General features: G+C 42.8%; 2 protein-coding genes across 3 annotated transcripts in view; both read left to right on the plus strand.

Annotated features, from left to right (window-relative positions):
* The window catches only part of GPR173 (G protein-coupled receptor 173), a 33,771-nt gene extending 16,201 nt beyond the window's left edge, over window positions 1-17,570 (plus strand). Inside the window, exon 2 of the mRNA XM_075834185.1 lies at window positions 15,996-17,570. Within this exon, the coding sequence (XP_075690300.1) occupies window positions 16,189-17,307 (1,119 nt within the window). The 5' untranslated portion in view covers window positions 15,996-16,188 and the 3' untranslated portion in view covers window positions 17,308-17,570. The remainder of the gene's footprint in view (window positions 1-15,995) is intronic.
* Window positions 1-17,576, plus strand: part of LOC142659299 (uncharacterized) — a 158,104-nt gene that overhangs the window by 83,782 nt on the left and 56,746 nt on the right. The gene's annotated exons all lie outside the window — the stretch shown is intronic.

Below are 17,576 nucleotides of genomic sequence, written 5' to 3' on the forward strand. Positions count from 1 at the left end.
TACCTCAGAAGCTCTGCAAATGCGACATGGCGCCGAGAAACGAATCCAGCAAAATCTACATGCCAAATAGCACTCCTGCCTTTCTGAGCCCTGACGTTTGTCCAACCAGCAGTTTATGACCACATATGGGGTATTGCCGTAATCGGGAGAAATTGCTTTACAAATATCGGGGTGCTTTTTCTTCTTTATTCCTTGTCAAAAATGAAAAAATGGTACCTTTTATCGGAAAAATAAGATTTTCAATTGCACAGCCTAATTCTGCAAAATGCAGCAAAAAAAACTGTGGGGTCTAAATGCCCACTATACCCCTCGATAAGTTCCTTGAGGGGTTTAGTTTGCCAAATAGGGTAACTTTTGGGGGGTTTCCACTTTTCCACTGTTTTGGCACCACAAGACCTCTTCAAACCGGACATGATGCCTAATAAAAAGGAGGCCTCAAAATCCACTAGGTGCTCCTTTGCTTCGGAGGCTAGTCCATTAGCACACTAGGGCCACATGTGGGATATTTCTAAAAAACGGCAGAATCTGGGCAATAAGTATTGAGTTGCGTTTCTCTGGTAAAACCTTCTGTTTTATGTAAAAACTGGAATAAAAGGGATTTTCTGACAAAAAAAGAAATTTGTAAATTTCACCTCTACTTTGCTTTAAATTCCTGTGAAACATCTAAAGGGTTAATAAACTTTCTAATTGCTGTTTCGAATACTTTGAGGGGTCTAGTTTCTAAAATGGGGTGTTTTCTGGGGGTTTCTAATATATAGGCCCATCAAAGCCACTTCAGAACTGAACCGGTACCTACAAAAAAGAGGCTTTTGAAATTCTATTCAAAATATGAGAAATTGCTGCTTATGTTCTAAGCCTTGTAACGTCCTAGAAAAATAAAAGAATGTTCAAAAATTATGCCAACATAAAGTAGACATATGGGGAATGTGAACTAGTAACTATTTTGGGTGATATAACCATCTGTCTTATAAGCAGATACATTTAAATTTAGAAAAATTAAATTTTTCCCAAATTTTCTCTAAATTTTGCTATTTTTCACAAATAATCACTGAATATATCGACCAAATTTTACCACTAACATAAAACCCAATGTCTCACAAAAAAATAATCTCAGAATCGCTTCGATAGGTATAAGCATTCCGAAGTTATTACCACATAAAGTGAAATATGTCAGATTTGAAAAATAAGGTCTGAACCTTAAGGCCAAAACTAGGCTGTGTCCTTAAGGGGTTAATTAACTTTCCAATGTCAGATATCATTTAGGTAAAAACTAAAACTTTTTGAAAAGTAGCTGCTGTTTGGAAACTGTGAGGTGAATAATTTCCCCGCAGCTTCCCTGACACCTGCCAACAAGCTACGGAATGTTTCTGATACTTTGCAGTTAGCACTCCCAGGGCTGTATTTGCAGTTCATGCTGCCGTAGGCACTGAGACTGGTGCTGCCCTCATGTTGCCCATTTATTTTCGCCTCCCAGTGTAGCCACTGAATTTTACAGCAAGGATAGTAATAAATATGAGGGGGGAAAAAGAAAGATTAAAAAATATATATTTGTGCAAATGCTGCCACCTAAACTCTGCTTCACCATGTACAGGACCATTAGTGACTTATGTGATTTCCTGATCCAGATGCCCCATAATGGGGGGATATCTATGATGTCCATATTCCTCAGTAGGGCATATGGACAGAGGTTGTCTTCTTACACTAAATACACGAGAAGAAGGAGTCGGAACTATTCAAGTATGAAGCACAAATAATCAAAAAATACAAAATTTATTAAGACATACAGAAACACATAATTAAAAATAGACTACAAACCCAATAACTGTATATCTCCGAAATAGGAGACAGTATGGAGTCACAGAGCCACTTGCATTAGTACAATTTATATATGTCACGTATAGTCGGGAAGATTTCCCATAAGAAGTTACCAAAAAGGATATAGTATACCAAGGAAACAAAAACCTAGAACCATGTAATACTTGTGTTTAAACATAATTACTGCAAAATCCCAGTATACTATGTCTCTATGAACAATAATCGGGAGTACAGAGGTAGTAATTTGATTATAGCAGCAAATAGTATAAACACACTCAGTACCAATATCGTATCTAATTCAGAACAGGAACCAGCAATAAAGGCAACCTATTTCAGACAATTTGTCTAAGTATAAAGATGACCTGGTAACAACGTGACAAAAAGTATTAGTCCTTAGTAAAACAAGACCAGCAAGTACTAACAAGTACTAACCCATGTGGCTCCTCAGTTGTGACAGCTCCCAAGTGTGGAGAGAAACCCCTAATTGCAAACGCCATAAGACGTAAAAAAAAACTATAAACATATAGTATCACCGTAATCAGATCGCCCCGCAGAATAAAGTGAATATTATAGCGCATGGTGAACGCTGTAAAAAAAATACATCAAAAAACAATAGAATTGCTGTTTTTAGTCACCACGCCTGTTAAAAAATAGAATAAAAACTGATCAAAAAGTCGCATGCACCCCATGAAAACTACAATGAATTCCTCAAGGGGTCTAGTTTCCAAAATAGGCTCACCTTTAGGGGCTTCCCCTGTACTAGTACCTCAGAAGCTCTGCAAATGCGACATGGCGCCGAGAAACGAATCCAGCAAAATCTACATGCCAAATAGCACTCCTGCCTTTCTGAGCCCTGACGTTTGTCCAACCAGCAGTTTATGACCACATATGGGGTATTGCCGTAATCGGGAGAAATTGCTTTACAAATATCGGGGTGCTTTTTCTTCTTTATTCCTTGTCAAAAATGAAAAAATGGTACCTTTTATCGGAAAAATAAGATTTTCAATTGCACAGCCTAATTCTGCAAAATGCAGCAAAAAAAACTGTGGGGTCTAAATGCCCACTATACCCCTCGATAAGTTCCTTGAGGGGTTTAGTTTGCCAAATAGGGTAACTTTTGGGGGGTTTCCACTTTTCCACTGTTTTGGCACCACAAGACCTCTTCAAACCGGACATGATGCCTAATAAAAAGGAGGCCTCAAAATCCACTAGGTGCTCCTTTGCTTCGGAGGCTAGTCCATTAGCACACTAGGGCCACATGTGGGATATTTCTAAAAAACGGCAGAATCTGGGCAATAAGTATTGAGTTGCGTTTCTCTGGTAAAACCTTCTGTTTTATGTAAAAACTGGAATAAAAGGGATTTTCTGACAAAAAAAGAAATTTGTAAATTTCACCTCTACTTTGCTTTAAATTCCTGTGAAACATCTAAAGGGTTAATAAACTTTCTAATTGCTGTTTCGAATACTTTGAGGGGTCTAGTTTCTAAAATGGGGTGTTTTCTGGGGGTTTCTAATATATAGGCCCATCAAAGCCACTTCAGAACTGAACCGGTACCTACAATGTCCATATGATGTCCATATTCCTCAGTAGGGCATATGGACAGAGGTTGTCTTCTTACAGAAACCCCTTTACGGAAATGCAGACAATACAATACCCTAATATATGCCTGTGTGCCCCAAACTGGTTATGCAGCCCATTCACTCCTAGGGTTGGACAGCCCAAGAGACTACTAGTGGATACTTCGATGTGCCCAGTTTCAGACACTGTAATGGGCCCCAAAGTTACATCAGAATACAACACCATTTAAAGCTATTTTGGAGCGAATCACCTTCACACATTGATATACTCGAGAAGTGGGTCGCAAGACAAATGGGAGCGGCCTATTTTAGGCGTGTGGCGTATATCGTATATAAAAGGGCAAGGTTAAATATACTCAGACCCCCATATGTTAATATCAGATCCCAGACCAGATCCTCTAAATATATTCAGATCCCAGAACAGACCCCCTAAATATATTCAGATCCCAGAGCAGGCCCGCTAAATATATTCAGATCCCAGACCCCCTAAATATATACAGATCCCAGACCAGACACACTAAATAAATGCAGACCCCAGACCCCCTCTTTTAATTTCAGACCCCAGGCAAGACCCCTCACTTAATTCAGATCAGGCAAAAAAATAAATAAATCAGTGACCAAACTATAAACTTACCCTCTTTTCTCTGGCACTTGTTGAGTGCCACTCCACTGGGTCCTGGCGCTGTCCTGCACCCAGAGCTGAACAAGAGCCGGGTTTGAGTTGGGTAAGTATACAGGTCGCCATTTATCAGAATATTTAATAGATAATGGACACACTTTTTTCATTTTTGTTTCGTCTGCACACTATTTTTAGCAACCGGGTGAAAACTATAAATCATCGGGTGACCGGTACAAGGGAGGCTAAAAATAGAGTAACTCATGGTAAAACCGGGAGACTTGACATGTCTGTAAAAGTGGACTTGCACATGTTCTGCATAGATTGATGGTGGACCCAAGGTATCCCAGTCCGACACTGCTCCCTGCTGATCCTTATGACAGTACTTGTAGGTCAGCTTTACAGAGTAGTTTCTTTCTAGATGCCCCATAGTAGAAGTGTAATTTAATAAGCAGGAGATCACACAATACACATGAAAAGGCCAGAGCTGACTTCCCATTTTGGTACAATAGCCTGCCTCCAGTAAGCAGCTTTCTAAATGTGTAATTCTACCTCCGGCAATCATTGCAGGTGAATACTCATTTATTCTGGAAGCAATCAAATTCAGCAGGCTCCAGTATACATAAAAGCAACATGCACGTATTTCAAAGGAGACAATAGAAAGCTGTTTTAATCCACTTATAGCCAGCGGGAGAAATAATTTCATAATGAGGAAACCATAGCCCCTTAGGATTTCATTGGCTATGTTAGGCTGCGTTTACACACTCAGATTTTGGCCAAAATCAGATGCTAATTATCAGGATGTCTGTCTGATTTTGCCATGTCCACACAGATATATTTTTCCAGAGCATAATGTATTGTCCAAAAATAAATTCTCATTATTCCTCATAATGGGATGTTCCTTCTACTCACCATTTAGACACTATGATTATTAACAGTGCTAGGAATTATTATGATGTATGTCAAACAATGATCCTTTGGACCAGGGGTAGGCAGCTTTGGTGAGCTGGACATTTACTGTTAGAATTCACAAGGTTCTTAAGACTTCCTGTAGTATTAATGGGTTTTTTTTACACAGAAAAGAAGCAACCCTGTTTAGGCCATACACTGCACTTATACAAGGTGCTATTTTCACATAATGATTTAGATTTTTCACAAACATACATGTACTGCATACAGTCGTGTATACTAGACTGTGTCCTGACCAGATGTAGAGTTTACACCAGACTGTGGACTGACTGGAGGCAGCATTTACACTAGACTGTGGGCTGTCTGGTGGCAGCATTTACACCAGACTGTGGGCTGACTGGTGGCAGCATTTACACTAGACTGTGGGCTGACAGACCTCAACATTTACATTAGACTGTGGACTGACAGACCTTAAAGGGAATGTGTCGCTAGAAAAATATATATATATTTTTAGTTAAACTGTTAGTATATAAATGATTACACATTGTTCTAATTTTTTAAATTTTTTCACAAGTCAGGAAATATTATAAATTAGATTCTAATTTATAACATTTCCATGTGCTGGTCACTAGAGGGAGCAATTCCCAAAATTGCAGCATTGGCATGTGGTAAAGCAACCTCATTGCTTTATGCTGAAAAACTCGCTCTAGTGTCTTCAAACAATCCCCCCACCTTTATCCTGGCTAGAGGTTGAATGTTCAAACCTCCTACTCTGTGTGCCGCCATTTTTTGAGCGAATGCACAGTGTAGGAGGATTAGATACAGTGGTAATCAGACAGTATAACACGAACATACACACACATCACGTACACAAACATAACTTACCTGATCCTGCCGCCGCTGCTGTCGCTGCCGCTGCTTCCGCTACCTCCTCTCCTAGTCCTTGCTTCTGAACATATGGACGGAAGCCGCGACCGGAAGTAGTCATCTTACTGGCCTCCGGTCCACATGAAAATGGCGCCGGATGTTGCTCTGCCGAAGACCTTCCATTTGTACTGTGTGGGAGCGGCGCATGCGCCGTTCCCACACAGACGGCGTACGCTATAGTGAATGGAACGGCTCCCGTTCGCATTCTCTATGGGGATGTATGTGCCGTATTCCATCTCTGTATGTGTCGTTAATCGACACATACAGAGATAAAAAAAAAGGCAACCCCCATAGAGAAGTAAAAGGAAAAAGAAAAAAGTACAACACAAAAACACAAATAAATAAAATTTATTTTAATGACATACTAAAAGCGATAACATATAAAAAAAAATTTTTTCGTGACACCTTTCCTTTAAGGTTTACACTAGACTGTGGACTGACTGCAGTGTATACACTAGACCAGGGGTCTCAAACACGCCGCCCGCAGACCGAAGGAGGAGTGCGCGGCGCTCCTTCATAATGTCCCAGAGCAGAGCTTATACTAGCGCTCCACTCCGGGACTCCTGCTCTGAGGAAGCCCCTGACATCACTTACTGTCCATATATGGTCAGTGATTGTCAGGAGCAGAGCTGGAGTCCCAGTCAGAGTGCTAGAAGCGGCTCTGCTCCGGGACTCCGGCTGGGGAAGCCCTTGACATCACTGTCTATATATGGACAGTGATGTCAGGAGCAGAGCTGGAGTCCCAGGCAGAGCTCTAGTAGCCTGGGACTCCGGCTCTGGGCTTGTGATGTCAGGACAGTGATATCAGGTACAGTGGACAGTGATGTCACTGTCTATGGACATTGACGTCAGGGGCTCCTCCATCAGAGGAATCCCCGGACTAAGCGTCGGCAACGCTCTGGCTGGGGATTCCAGGCCTAGGGGTAGCCACAATTGAGCTATCTACAGGTGTGTGTGTCTGTCTGTCTGCCACTATCTATAGGGGCGGGGTATGGCACTATCTACAGAGGACACTGTGGAATTATTTACAGATGGCACTGTGCCATTATTTACAGAGGGCACTCTGTGGCATTATTTACAGAGGGCACTGTGGCAGTATCTACAGAGGGCACTGTGGCAGTATATACAGAGGGCACTGTGGCATTATCTAGGGGGGTGTGGCATTATCTACAGAGGCCACTGTGGCATTATCTACAGGTGGGTGTGTGGCAGTATCTACAGAGGGCACTGTGGCATTATCTACGGAGGGCTCGGTGGCATTATCTATGGAGGGCACTGTGGCACTATCTAAAAAGGAGCTGCCCAATCTTGATATTCTTGTGTCTGCCAAATGCTGCCAACTGAGCAGCCAGACTACATTTAGCGAGACTTAAAACGGAAAAACTGGATTGTTAAGATAAGCACGTGGCATAAACTCGCAAATTTCCGTTAAGCTTAAATCTAGCGCTATTATTATAGTAATGTAGTATTAATATAGTAATGTAGTACTGTTAAAGTAGATTGAATAAATAATTGATTAACAATACTTTTGTTTTGTATCAAATTTGAGTAATGCCCGTCAACTTCACGTTTTTCAATGTGCGGCCCATTTACCCGGCCGAGTTTGAGACCCCTGCACTAGACTGTGTCCATCCACCGTGTTTACACTAGACTGTGGACTGACCAACTGAAGCATGTACACTAGACTGTGGACTGACTGCCGTGTTTTGACTAGACTGTGAACTGTCCAACCACAGCACATACACTATACTGTGGACTTACTGCAGCACTTACACTATACTGTGGACTGACTGCGTTTACACTACTGTGGACTGACTGCAGCGTTTACACTAGACTGTGTGGACTGACTGCAGTGTTTACACTAGGTTATGGACTGACTGCAGCACTTGCACTTGACTGGGGACTGACTGCAGCACTTACACTAGACTGTGGACTGACTGCAGCACTTACACTATACTGTGGACTGACTGCAGCGTTTACACTAGACTGTGGACTGATTGCAGCATTTACACAAGACTGTGGACTGACTGCAGCATTTACACTAGACTGTGTTGACTGACTACAGAGATTACACTAGGTTGTGGACTGACTGCAGCATTTACACTAGACTGTGGACTGACTGCAGCATCTACACTAGACTGGACTGACTGCAGCGTTTCACTAGACTGTGGACTGACTGCAGCGTTTACACTAGACTGTGGACTGACTGCAGAGATTACACTAGGTTGTGGACTGACTGCAGCATTTACACTAGACTGTGGACTGACTGCAGCATCTACACTAGACTGGACTGACTGCAGCGTTTCACTAGACTGTGGACTGACTGCAGCGTTTCACTAGACTGTGGACTGACTGCAGGACTTACACTATACTGTGGACTGACTGCAGCATTTGCACTGGACTGTGGACTGACTGTAGCGTTTACACTAGACTGTGTGGACTGACTGCAGCGTTTACACTAGACTGTGGACTGACTGCAGCGTCTACACTAGACTGTGGACTGACGGCAGCGGCTACACTAGACTGTGGACTGACTGCAGCGTTTACCCTAGACTGTGGACTGACTGCAGCGTTTACATTAGACTGTGGACTGACTGCAGCATTTACACTAGACTGTGGACTGACTTCAGCGTTTTCACTAGGTTGTAGACTGACTGCAGCGTCTACACTAGACTGTGGACTGACTGCAGTGGCTACACTAGACTGTGGACTGACTGCAGCGTTTACCCTAGACTGTGGACAATGCAGTGTTTACACTAGACTGTGGACTGACTGCAGCACTTACACTAGACTGTGGACTGACTTCAGCGTTTTCACTAGGTTGTAGACTGACTGCTGCGTTTACACTAGAGTGTGGACTGACTGCAGCATTTACACTAGACTGTGGACTGACTGCAGCGTTTACACTAAACTGTGGACTGACTGCAGCATTTACACTAGACTGTGTGGACTGAATGCAGAGTTTACACTAGACTGTGGACTGACTGCAGCACTTACACTAGACTGGGGACTGACTGCAGCACTTACACTATACTGTGGACTGACTGCAGCGTTTACACTAGACTGTGGACTGACTGCAGCACTTACACTAGACTGTGGACTGACTGCAGCATTTACACTAGACTGTGGACTGACTGCAGCATTTACACTAGACTGTGGACTGACTGCAGCGTTTACACTAGACTGTGGACTGACTGCAGCATTTACACTAGACTGTGGACTGACTGCAGCCTTTACACTAGACTGTGGACTGACTGCAGCATTTACACTAGACAGTGGACTGACTGCAGCGTTTACACTAGACTGTGGACTGACTGCAGCATTTACACTAGACTGTGGACTGACTGCAGCATTTATACTAGACTGTGGACTGACTGCAGCATTTACACTAGACTGTGGACTGACTGCAGGACTTACACTATACTGTGGACTGACTGTAGCGTTTATACTAGACTGTGTGGACTAACTGCAGCGTTTACACTAGACTGTGGACTGACTGCAGTGTTTACACTAGGTTGTGGACTGACTGCAGCATTTATACTAGACTGTGAACCGAATGTTATGTTTTATTTTACAATTATCTATAGTTATTGTGCATCCACACTATTCGCTGTGTGCTGCAGGTTCCTGTGGGCTAGCCACCCTTCAGGTCCTGCTAGTCAGAGATAGATAGCTTTGTGGATTTACTTTTCATAAATGCTTTGTAAGGATTGGGTATTTGATACATGATGGCAACCCTATCACTGTCATAATCACTTCAAATAATAGCTCTTGACCTGTATCAAGTGCCATCCGGACACCGTGCTACATATTTAGGATGGGGCTTAAGCTGTTTGCAAAGCGTGAGATGGCAATGCTTTTCATGTTTAACAGACAAGCTATGAAATATCAAGTTAACATTCAGCAATGGTTTTATGATCATAGTTAGTGAATGTAAATTCTTTGGACTAGTTGTCCATTAAAGGGGTATTCCCAGATTCGACAATTATCACCTATCCATAATAGATTGACGGAAACAGCCGAGTGCTAAACTCGGCTGTTTCCGTCATTCCCATAGACTTTGAATAGAGTGGTAGTGCACATGCTCGACCACCACTATATTTAATATCTGTGGTCGAGCGAGTGAGGAGGAACAAGGCGTTCGTGACCCTGTTCTCGCGATTGGTGGGAGTCCAAGTGGTGCAGCCCCAGTGATCAAACAATTATCACCTATGCTGTGGCTAAGTGATAATTGTGAATTCTGGGATTACCCCTTTAAAAGGAGTTGTATACTATTAGAAAAAAAGGTCTCCCCTTTTTTTTTTTTTTTTTTTAATTCAGCTCCCTTTACTTGACTAGGGCTAAGATGCAATTCCAGACACTGCCCATGGACTAGAGTGGCGCTACTCTAGTTCATGGGCTGTGTTTGGAATTGATTTGCAGCCCTATCCAAGTAAAGGGAGCTGAGTTGTAATACCAGATACAGCCCATGGACAAAAGTGTTGGTGTTTCTAGAAAAAAAACAGACTCCTTTTTCTAATCTTATACAACCACTTTAATGGACTATTAGTTCAAAATAATGTTCATTCCATTGGGCTGCTTCCTGCCCGACCCAGCTGATGTATAGGGAGAGTCCTGTCAATGAAGATGAGCTGGGGGAGAAGTCAGAGGAGAGAAACTGCTTGCTGAGCTCGGCACTTAAGAGGGCCTATTTTAGTAAAAACTTTTATTCCTCATGAAAAAACAAATCTGGAACCTATTTTCTTCTAACTCTGCATTGTGCCGTCCCTCTGTTATTCCTCTTAGAAATGTATAAATAAACTGGCAACTTGGTTTTAACATTCCCCTTATCAAAGGGGCGTTTCCCTACACAGTCTCACTGTCAGCACTGATTGGACATTGTCAGTCTGTGTAGTGACACACCCCAAACTGGTAACACCCAATTGTCAATTTAATCATACATTTCTAGGAGGAATAATAGGACAACGGCACAACATAGCATTATAAGAAAAGACGCTTCAGAATTGTTATTTCATGGGGAATACAATTATTTACTAAAACAGACATGTCATGAGAGGTGACAGATCCTGGTTAAACCTGGCCATGAGGTATGCCCTAACAACTGCCTGTGTACAATCAGTACGCAGGCTAATGTTACTGGCATATAGATCTATGCCAGTACATTACAGTTATAAAATCAAAAAGAAAAATCCCTTTATGGGATTAAAAAAATTTTTTGAGTTAAATTAAAAAAAAAGTTAAAAAATACACAGAAATAAACGTTTTCAAATATCCCAAATCATGAAATAATATAGACATATTTGGTATCGTCACGACCGTAACAACCTGAACAACAAATCTGTAAAATTATTTATAAAGATCGGTGTATGGTGTAAAAAAATTAATATTAAAACTGCATCGGAACTGCTTTTTGTCTGCATTTTCGCCAAAATAAAAATCTATATAGATTAAGTGATAATGTATTTGTACCAAAAAATGGTACCTACATAAAGTACAACTTGTCCCGCAAAAAACAAAGTCTCATAGGGCCGTGTCCTTAAGGGGTTGAAGGAGTATTCCCACCTTAGACATTGTCTGATAGGTGCGGGACCCAGCTTTATGATCCGAACCTATCTTGTCCTGGCCATCGCATATAGGTGGGTAATGAACGGAGATGTGGCTGGGGTGTTTCCATAACTCCCTACGGAATTAATAGATAGGGCCGTGCGGCCACCTCTCCATTCATTCCCGCCTATATTCGTCTGTCACATTTATATAGGTAGATTAATAATACAATTTATGTAAAACACGATAGATTCTGCCTTACAGAAAAATTATATCCATTTGAGAGAACAATAGTAAAAAAAACTCAGTCAAGGAATTTGAATTACATTTGACCTCTTTTACAACCTGAGAACTATTCCAAAAATAATACCTCCATAATACTTGTACAGAAGGAAAGGTCAAGTGATTATTTTCTAGACCAACGTTGTCAGCTACACAATAAAGAATGAGATAATTCTCAAAACCCAACTGTAGGAGAAAACGAACCATAATAAAAACCAAGACGTGGAATTCAGAAGTATATATAATAAGCAGACAATCTGATGACAACTGGATTAAGTACTGCTCTTTCTATATATTATTTTATGGCTATCCTTCAGTCTAACTGTCTAGTTCAGACCTTCAGCATTCATTTGAACCTAGATGGGACCCGGGCAGGACTAATAATGGGACCCTTACACCGCTGTCAATCCTTCTGAAGGTACAGCTACACCATTAAAGGGGTATTCCCAATTTAAACATTTATGGCATATTCACAGGATATGCCATTAATGTCTGATAACTCTGAATCTTAGCTCTGGGATCCGCACCTATCTTCAGAACGGGGCCCACTTGACCCCTGTTCCATCTGGTGAGGCCTTTAAGGAGGACCTGTCAGCTCTCCTGACATCTCTGTTTCAGTAAATACTTTCTTGCATTCTTCATGAAATAACAATTATACTATATCTTTTTTTTTAGAATTCTACAGTGTCCTATTCCTCTATCATTCCACCTGGAAATGTATGAATAAACTGACAACTAGGCATTATCATTCTTCTTGTCAATAACGGAGTATGTTTTTAATGGTGCCATAATAGCTTTGACAGATCCTTTTTCAAACAGATCCCAAAGAATCATGATGGATCCCATTGGCTTTCAATGGGTTCATCAGTTTTCCATCTGGTCTGTTTTTATTTTACGGTAAAAACAGTGCTGCAAACTACGCTATTCTGGGTGTCAAAATGCAACGGAAATACGATGAATCTAGTGAGAACAAAGCCTAAGATGCATGTTGGCACAATATTTTGACCTTAGGAATGCATTAAGTTGCATATTGTGTTGCACAGTCTGGGTAGACTTGCTCACTAAGGCTATGTTCACACGGCAGATTTTGCTTGGCGGGTCATGGCGCAGAATTGTTCCTGCTGTCAGCAGGAAGATTCCTACTCCCATTCACTCCAATGGGAGGTTTGGGCGGATTCCGGACGCTTCTATTAGCTGAAAATATCAGCTAGCAAAAAAAAGAAGAAACCTCCGCGTCCCATTGAAATGAATGGGAGGTGGAATTTTGCAACAGATATGGCCGCAAAAAAATTCTTCCGTGTGAACATAGCCTAAGGCTTTGACCACCTGTACCTGCACGCATAGTCTCAAGACAAAAATTAAAAGGGTAGTACCAGATCAGATTTTTTTTTTTTTCCTGAAACAGTGCTACTCTTGTCTATGGGTAGTGTCTGGTATAGCAGCACAACGCCATTCACGTGAAAGGTGAATGAGCTGCAATACTAAACACACACCACAGACTAGCGGGGAACTGTTTCTGGAAAAAAGCAGACCTTTTTTTTGTTAACAGGTACTGTCTGTATATTTTCTGCTGCTATGTGTCTGCGTAGGTGTGTATAGATGTGTGATTGGAATGTATGTATGGGTCGACTAATACCTATAGTCTGAGATCATAAAAAACCCAAACCCAAGGCTTAAACTCGTTGCACTCCTGCATGTCAATGTCTGCTGTCCTGTCCTGTATTGTATTTGGGAACATTGCATGCTGTACTTTGTCTATAAATGCGAGTCCTACCCACTCAGCCTTTTAAAGAAAGAAAAAGCTTTTTGAGTATTAATGCATTCTCTGAACAGAAACTTTAATTGCCAGAGGCGTCTTAAAGTGCAGACATCTGCAGTAATGATGTGATCCTCAATGCTGTAGTGAAGGTGAAAGGAATTAAAGAAAAGCAGATTATCAGGAGCTCAAAATAACGTGGTGAGGCCATCCTGGGAGCTGCTTTATTTATTCACCCATCTAGTTAGCCCAAAAGAAATGTGTCAAAAGTCACCAGCGGACTTTCCAAGTAAAACAAAGAATAGCAATAGGGTCAGTTGCTTAAACTACCGTGTGCTTCTCACTAGTGGCCATCTACAAGCTGATCCGTTCTATCTAAACTACCTAATTAACTCAGTTACTATGCTTTACTGACCATAGCAACAAACATAAGATGTAAGATGGGTGGATGTAATATCCAGATTTTGTGCAATTACTGCACAAATTATGGTACAGACACATGGCATTGGGAAATACATTCCTGATCACACGGGACAGAATCCAATTCTATCATTGGCTCTCAAAATACAGCTCATGTATGGAGCAGTAATGTAGCCGTGTGCATAAGCCCCCTTTTTATGCAAAAAAAATCTAAAAACACCAACTGTACCACCATACCTCCCAACTTTTAAATTCGCCCCTAACCACGCCCAATATCCCGCATAAACACATCAAATCACGGCCAGATCCTTCTTCAAATAACAAGCGCACATTCTCACTGCGGATCTCTAGACTGTCTGGATATCACAGATATTATATTTCAGGTTATATCGTAATTTGCTCATCACGGCGGCAGCAGCTGATGGACAAACCAAAAGGCTGAGAACAATGAAAGTCAAGAGGGAGACCCTGTGGTTGATAACTTTTCAATTGACAGGTAGCAGAGTTACATGATGAGGATTTTTTTTTTCCAGTTGTGTAACTCTGCTACCGGTCAATGGAAAAATCATCCACATGAGCCCCCTTGTAGATCGCTCCACACACAGCCCCCCTGTAGATAGCTACACACACAGCCCCCCTGTAGATAGCACTACATACAGCCTCCCTGTAGATAGTTCCAGATACAGCGCCCCTGTAGATCGCTCCACACACAGCCCCCCTCTAGATAGCGCCACACACAGCCCCCCTTGTAGATCGCTGCACACACAGCCCCCCTGTAGATAGCTCCACACACAGCCCCCCTATAGATAGCTCCACACACAGCCCCCCCTGTAGATAGCGCCACACACAGCCCCCCTTTTGTACATAGCGCCACACAACCCCCTTCCCCTTATACATAGTGCCACACAACCCCCCTCCCCCTTATACATAGTGCCACACAACCCCCCTCCCCCTTATACATAGTGCCACACAACCCCCCTCCCCCTTATACATAGCGCCACACAACCCCCTTATACTTTGTGCCACAATGCCGCCGGAGCGGAGAGCGGTAGAGGTTGCCGGCCCTACTACTGCCACTCTCCGCTGTGCTTTGCTGTTACTCACCGTCAGAAGAAGACAGGAGTCTTGCGGCGGTGTTCTCACTGGTGTCGATGCCGGCCCGGGAGTGGACCAGTCCAGTCACCTGACCTGTGAGGTCAGATGACCGGTCAGGTGACTGGACTGGTCCACTCCCGGGCAGGTATCGATCCCAGTGAGAACAACGCCGCAAGGCTACTGCCTTCTTCTGATCGCTGCTGCAGACGTCTGGCATGCAAGGCGCCTGTCAGCAGCGATCAGCTGTTATGATACAGCTGCAGCGCCCAGCGAGATATTTTGCAGACCGGCTGGGACGGCGGGACAGCGGTGAGAAACCGGGACTGTCCCGCCGGATCCGGGACGGTTGGGAGGTATGTGTACCACCATAGCTAGCAAAAGTAATAGAAAAATTATGAATGAATTTATCAAACAAACAAACCCCAGTCTGATCTGGCGTTGTCTAAACCCCCTGCACCGTATACATCAATAGGGCATGCTCCCTGTTGATGAATATAGCGCTCACTGAACTGTGTAAGAGAATGGGGCACGGCTCCCAAGGGTTGTGAATCTGGTGCTCTAAGCCAGGCTTCTCAATCATTTCTTTATAGGGCCTAACCAGGCAGAACATAGTAAAGTTAGGGCCTCACCATTGGTCGTAGTCCATCCCAAAATCTTTAAATATTACCTAAATTTATCTTAAGATTTGGTATTATCTAATAGGCATACCAATAAAAACTCATCCCGCAAAAAATAAGCAGTCATAAAGCTCTGTTGACTGTAAAAAAGTTATGGCTCTCAGAACGCACTGATGAAAAAAACAGAATGAAAAAAATACTGCAGTGTCCTCAAGGCCCAAAGTAGCTGCGTCCTTAAGGGGTTTATACTGCAATGTAACAGATACAAAACACTTTTGACAATCATGATAATCATTTAACCAATGTATTTAACCAATGTTTTTCTCTGGTTTTGAATGTTGTGATATATTAATAACCATTATTTTTTCCTTTCTTGCCCCTGTTCCTTATTTTGTTCCTCCATCATTCTGTCACTAAATTATCATATGTTGTACAGTCATTTCCACATTTCGGACTTCCCTTACAATCCTTACCCTTTTCGCACCTTCTCCTACCCACCTTTGTCTCCTACCCTGCCACTTAAATACCCATCAAGCCTGGCCCCCCTAAAAGTCACTCTTATTGGAAATGGAGCAGCACAGAAGGAGAAGGAGGCGCTGACCAAAGGCTAGTTGGAGCCGGCCTCCAACATGGCTAATGGCAGTGAGTCTGAGGAGCTGTCTGGCTCTCTTACCCAGTCAACAGCAATCTCGACCCATCTCAAACTAGTGTTACTGGGTTTCATTATATGTGCCAGTCTAGCAGGCAACCTACTGGTTTCTCTGCTAGTGCTAAAAGACCGCTCCTTGCACAAGGCTCCTTACTACTTCTTGTTGGATCTTTGTCTTGCTGATGCTGTCAGATCATCTGCCTGTTTTCCATTTGTCCTACTTTCCATCCGCAATGGTTCAGCCTGGGCCTACAGCCTATTAAGCTGCAAGGTTGTAGCGTTCATGGCAGTTCTTTTTTGCTTTCATGCCTCATTCATGCTTTTCTGCATCAGTGTTACTCGCTACATGGCCATTGCCCATCACCGATTCTATTCCAAGAGAATGACGCTTTGGACGTGCATTGCAGTTATCTGCATGGTCTGGACACTCTCAGTTGCTATGGCCTTTCCACCAGTCTTTGACGTGGGTACTTACAAATTCATCCGTGAAGAGGACCAGTGCATATTTGAGCATCGATACTTCAAAGCCAATGACACCCTTGGATTTATGCTCATGCTGGCGGTGCTCATCGTTGCTACTCATATCGTCTATGCCAAACTACTCCTCTTTGAGTACCGCCATCGTAAAATGAAGCCTGTGCAGATGGTGCCAGCCATCAGCCAAAACTGGACATTCCATGGGCCAGGAGCTACAGGGCAGGCGGCTGCCAACTGGATTGCTGGATTTGGAAGGGGGCCAATGCCACCTACTTTGCTGGGTATACGTCAAAACACCCACACTGCCAACAGGCGTCTATTGGGGATGGATGAGTTTAAAAGTGAGAAGAGGTTGGGTCGGATGTTTTATGGAATAACCCTGAGCTTTTTGGTGCTTTGGTCACCTTATATTGTGGCCTGTTACTGGAGGGTGTTTGTCAAAACCTGTAGCATCCCTCATCGCTACTTGTCCACTGCAGTGTGGATGACTTTTACTCAGGCTGGGGTAAACCCTATAATGTGTTTTCTACTCAATAAAGACCTGAAAAGCTGTCTTCAGCTCCACATCCCCTGCTGGAGGACGAAAGCCTTGTTACCCAGGGAGCCTTACTGTGTGATGTAAAAGGGAAACCATTGCACTCCCAACCTCACATTAACCTCAGTGAATGGGAGATGTGGATTTAAAGGGCCAGGTTGGCACGACTAAGAAGAAGTTGATCTGTTGGACCATGTTAACAGTGAAAACACAATAACATCAAATTGAAAGACCATAGCTTTCTTTTTTTTCTTTTTTTTAAAACAAAGAAATGTTTTCTTTTATAGAGATGTAATTGGCGAAAGGACTTGGCGGGTGGGGTGGGGGCGGGGTGCGTGAGAATTTCTGGGATGTCT

The sequence above is a fragment of the Rhinoderma darwinii genome, chromosome 8 (genome assembly GCF_050947455.1).
Source record: "Rhinoderma darwinii isolate aRhiDar2 chromosome 8, aRhiDar2.hap1, whole genome shotgun sequence".
Classification (NCBI taxonomy): Eukaryota; Metazoa; Chordata; class Amphibia; order Anura; family Rhinodermatidae; genus Rhinoderma; species Rhinoderma darwinii.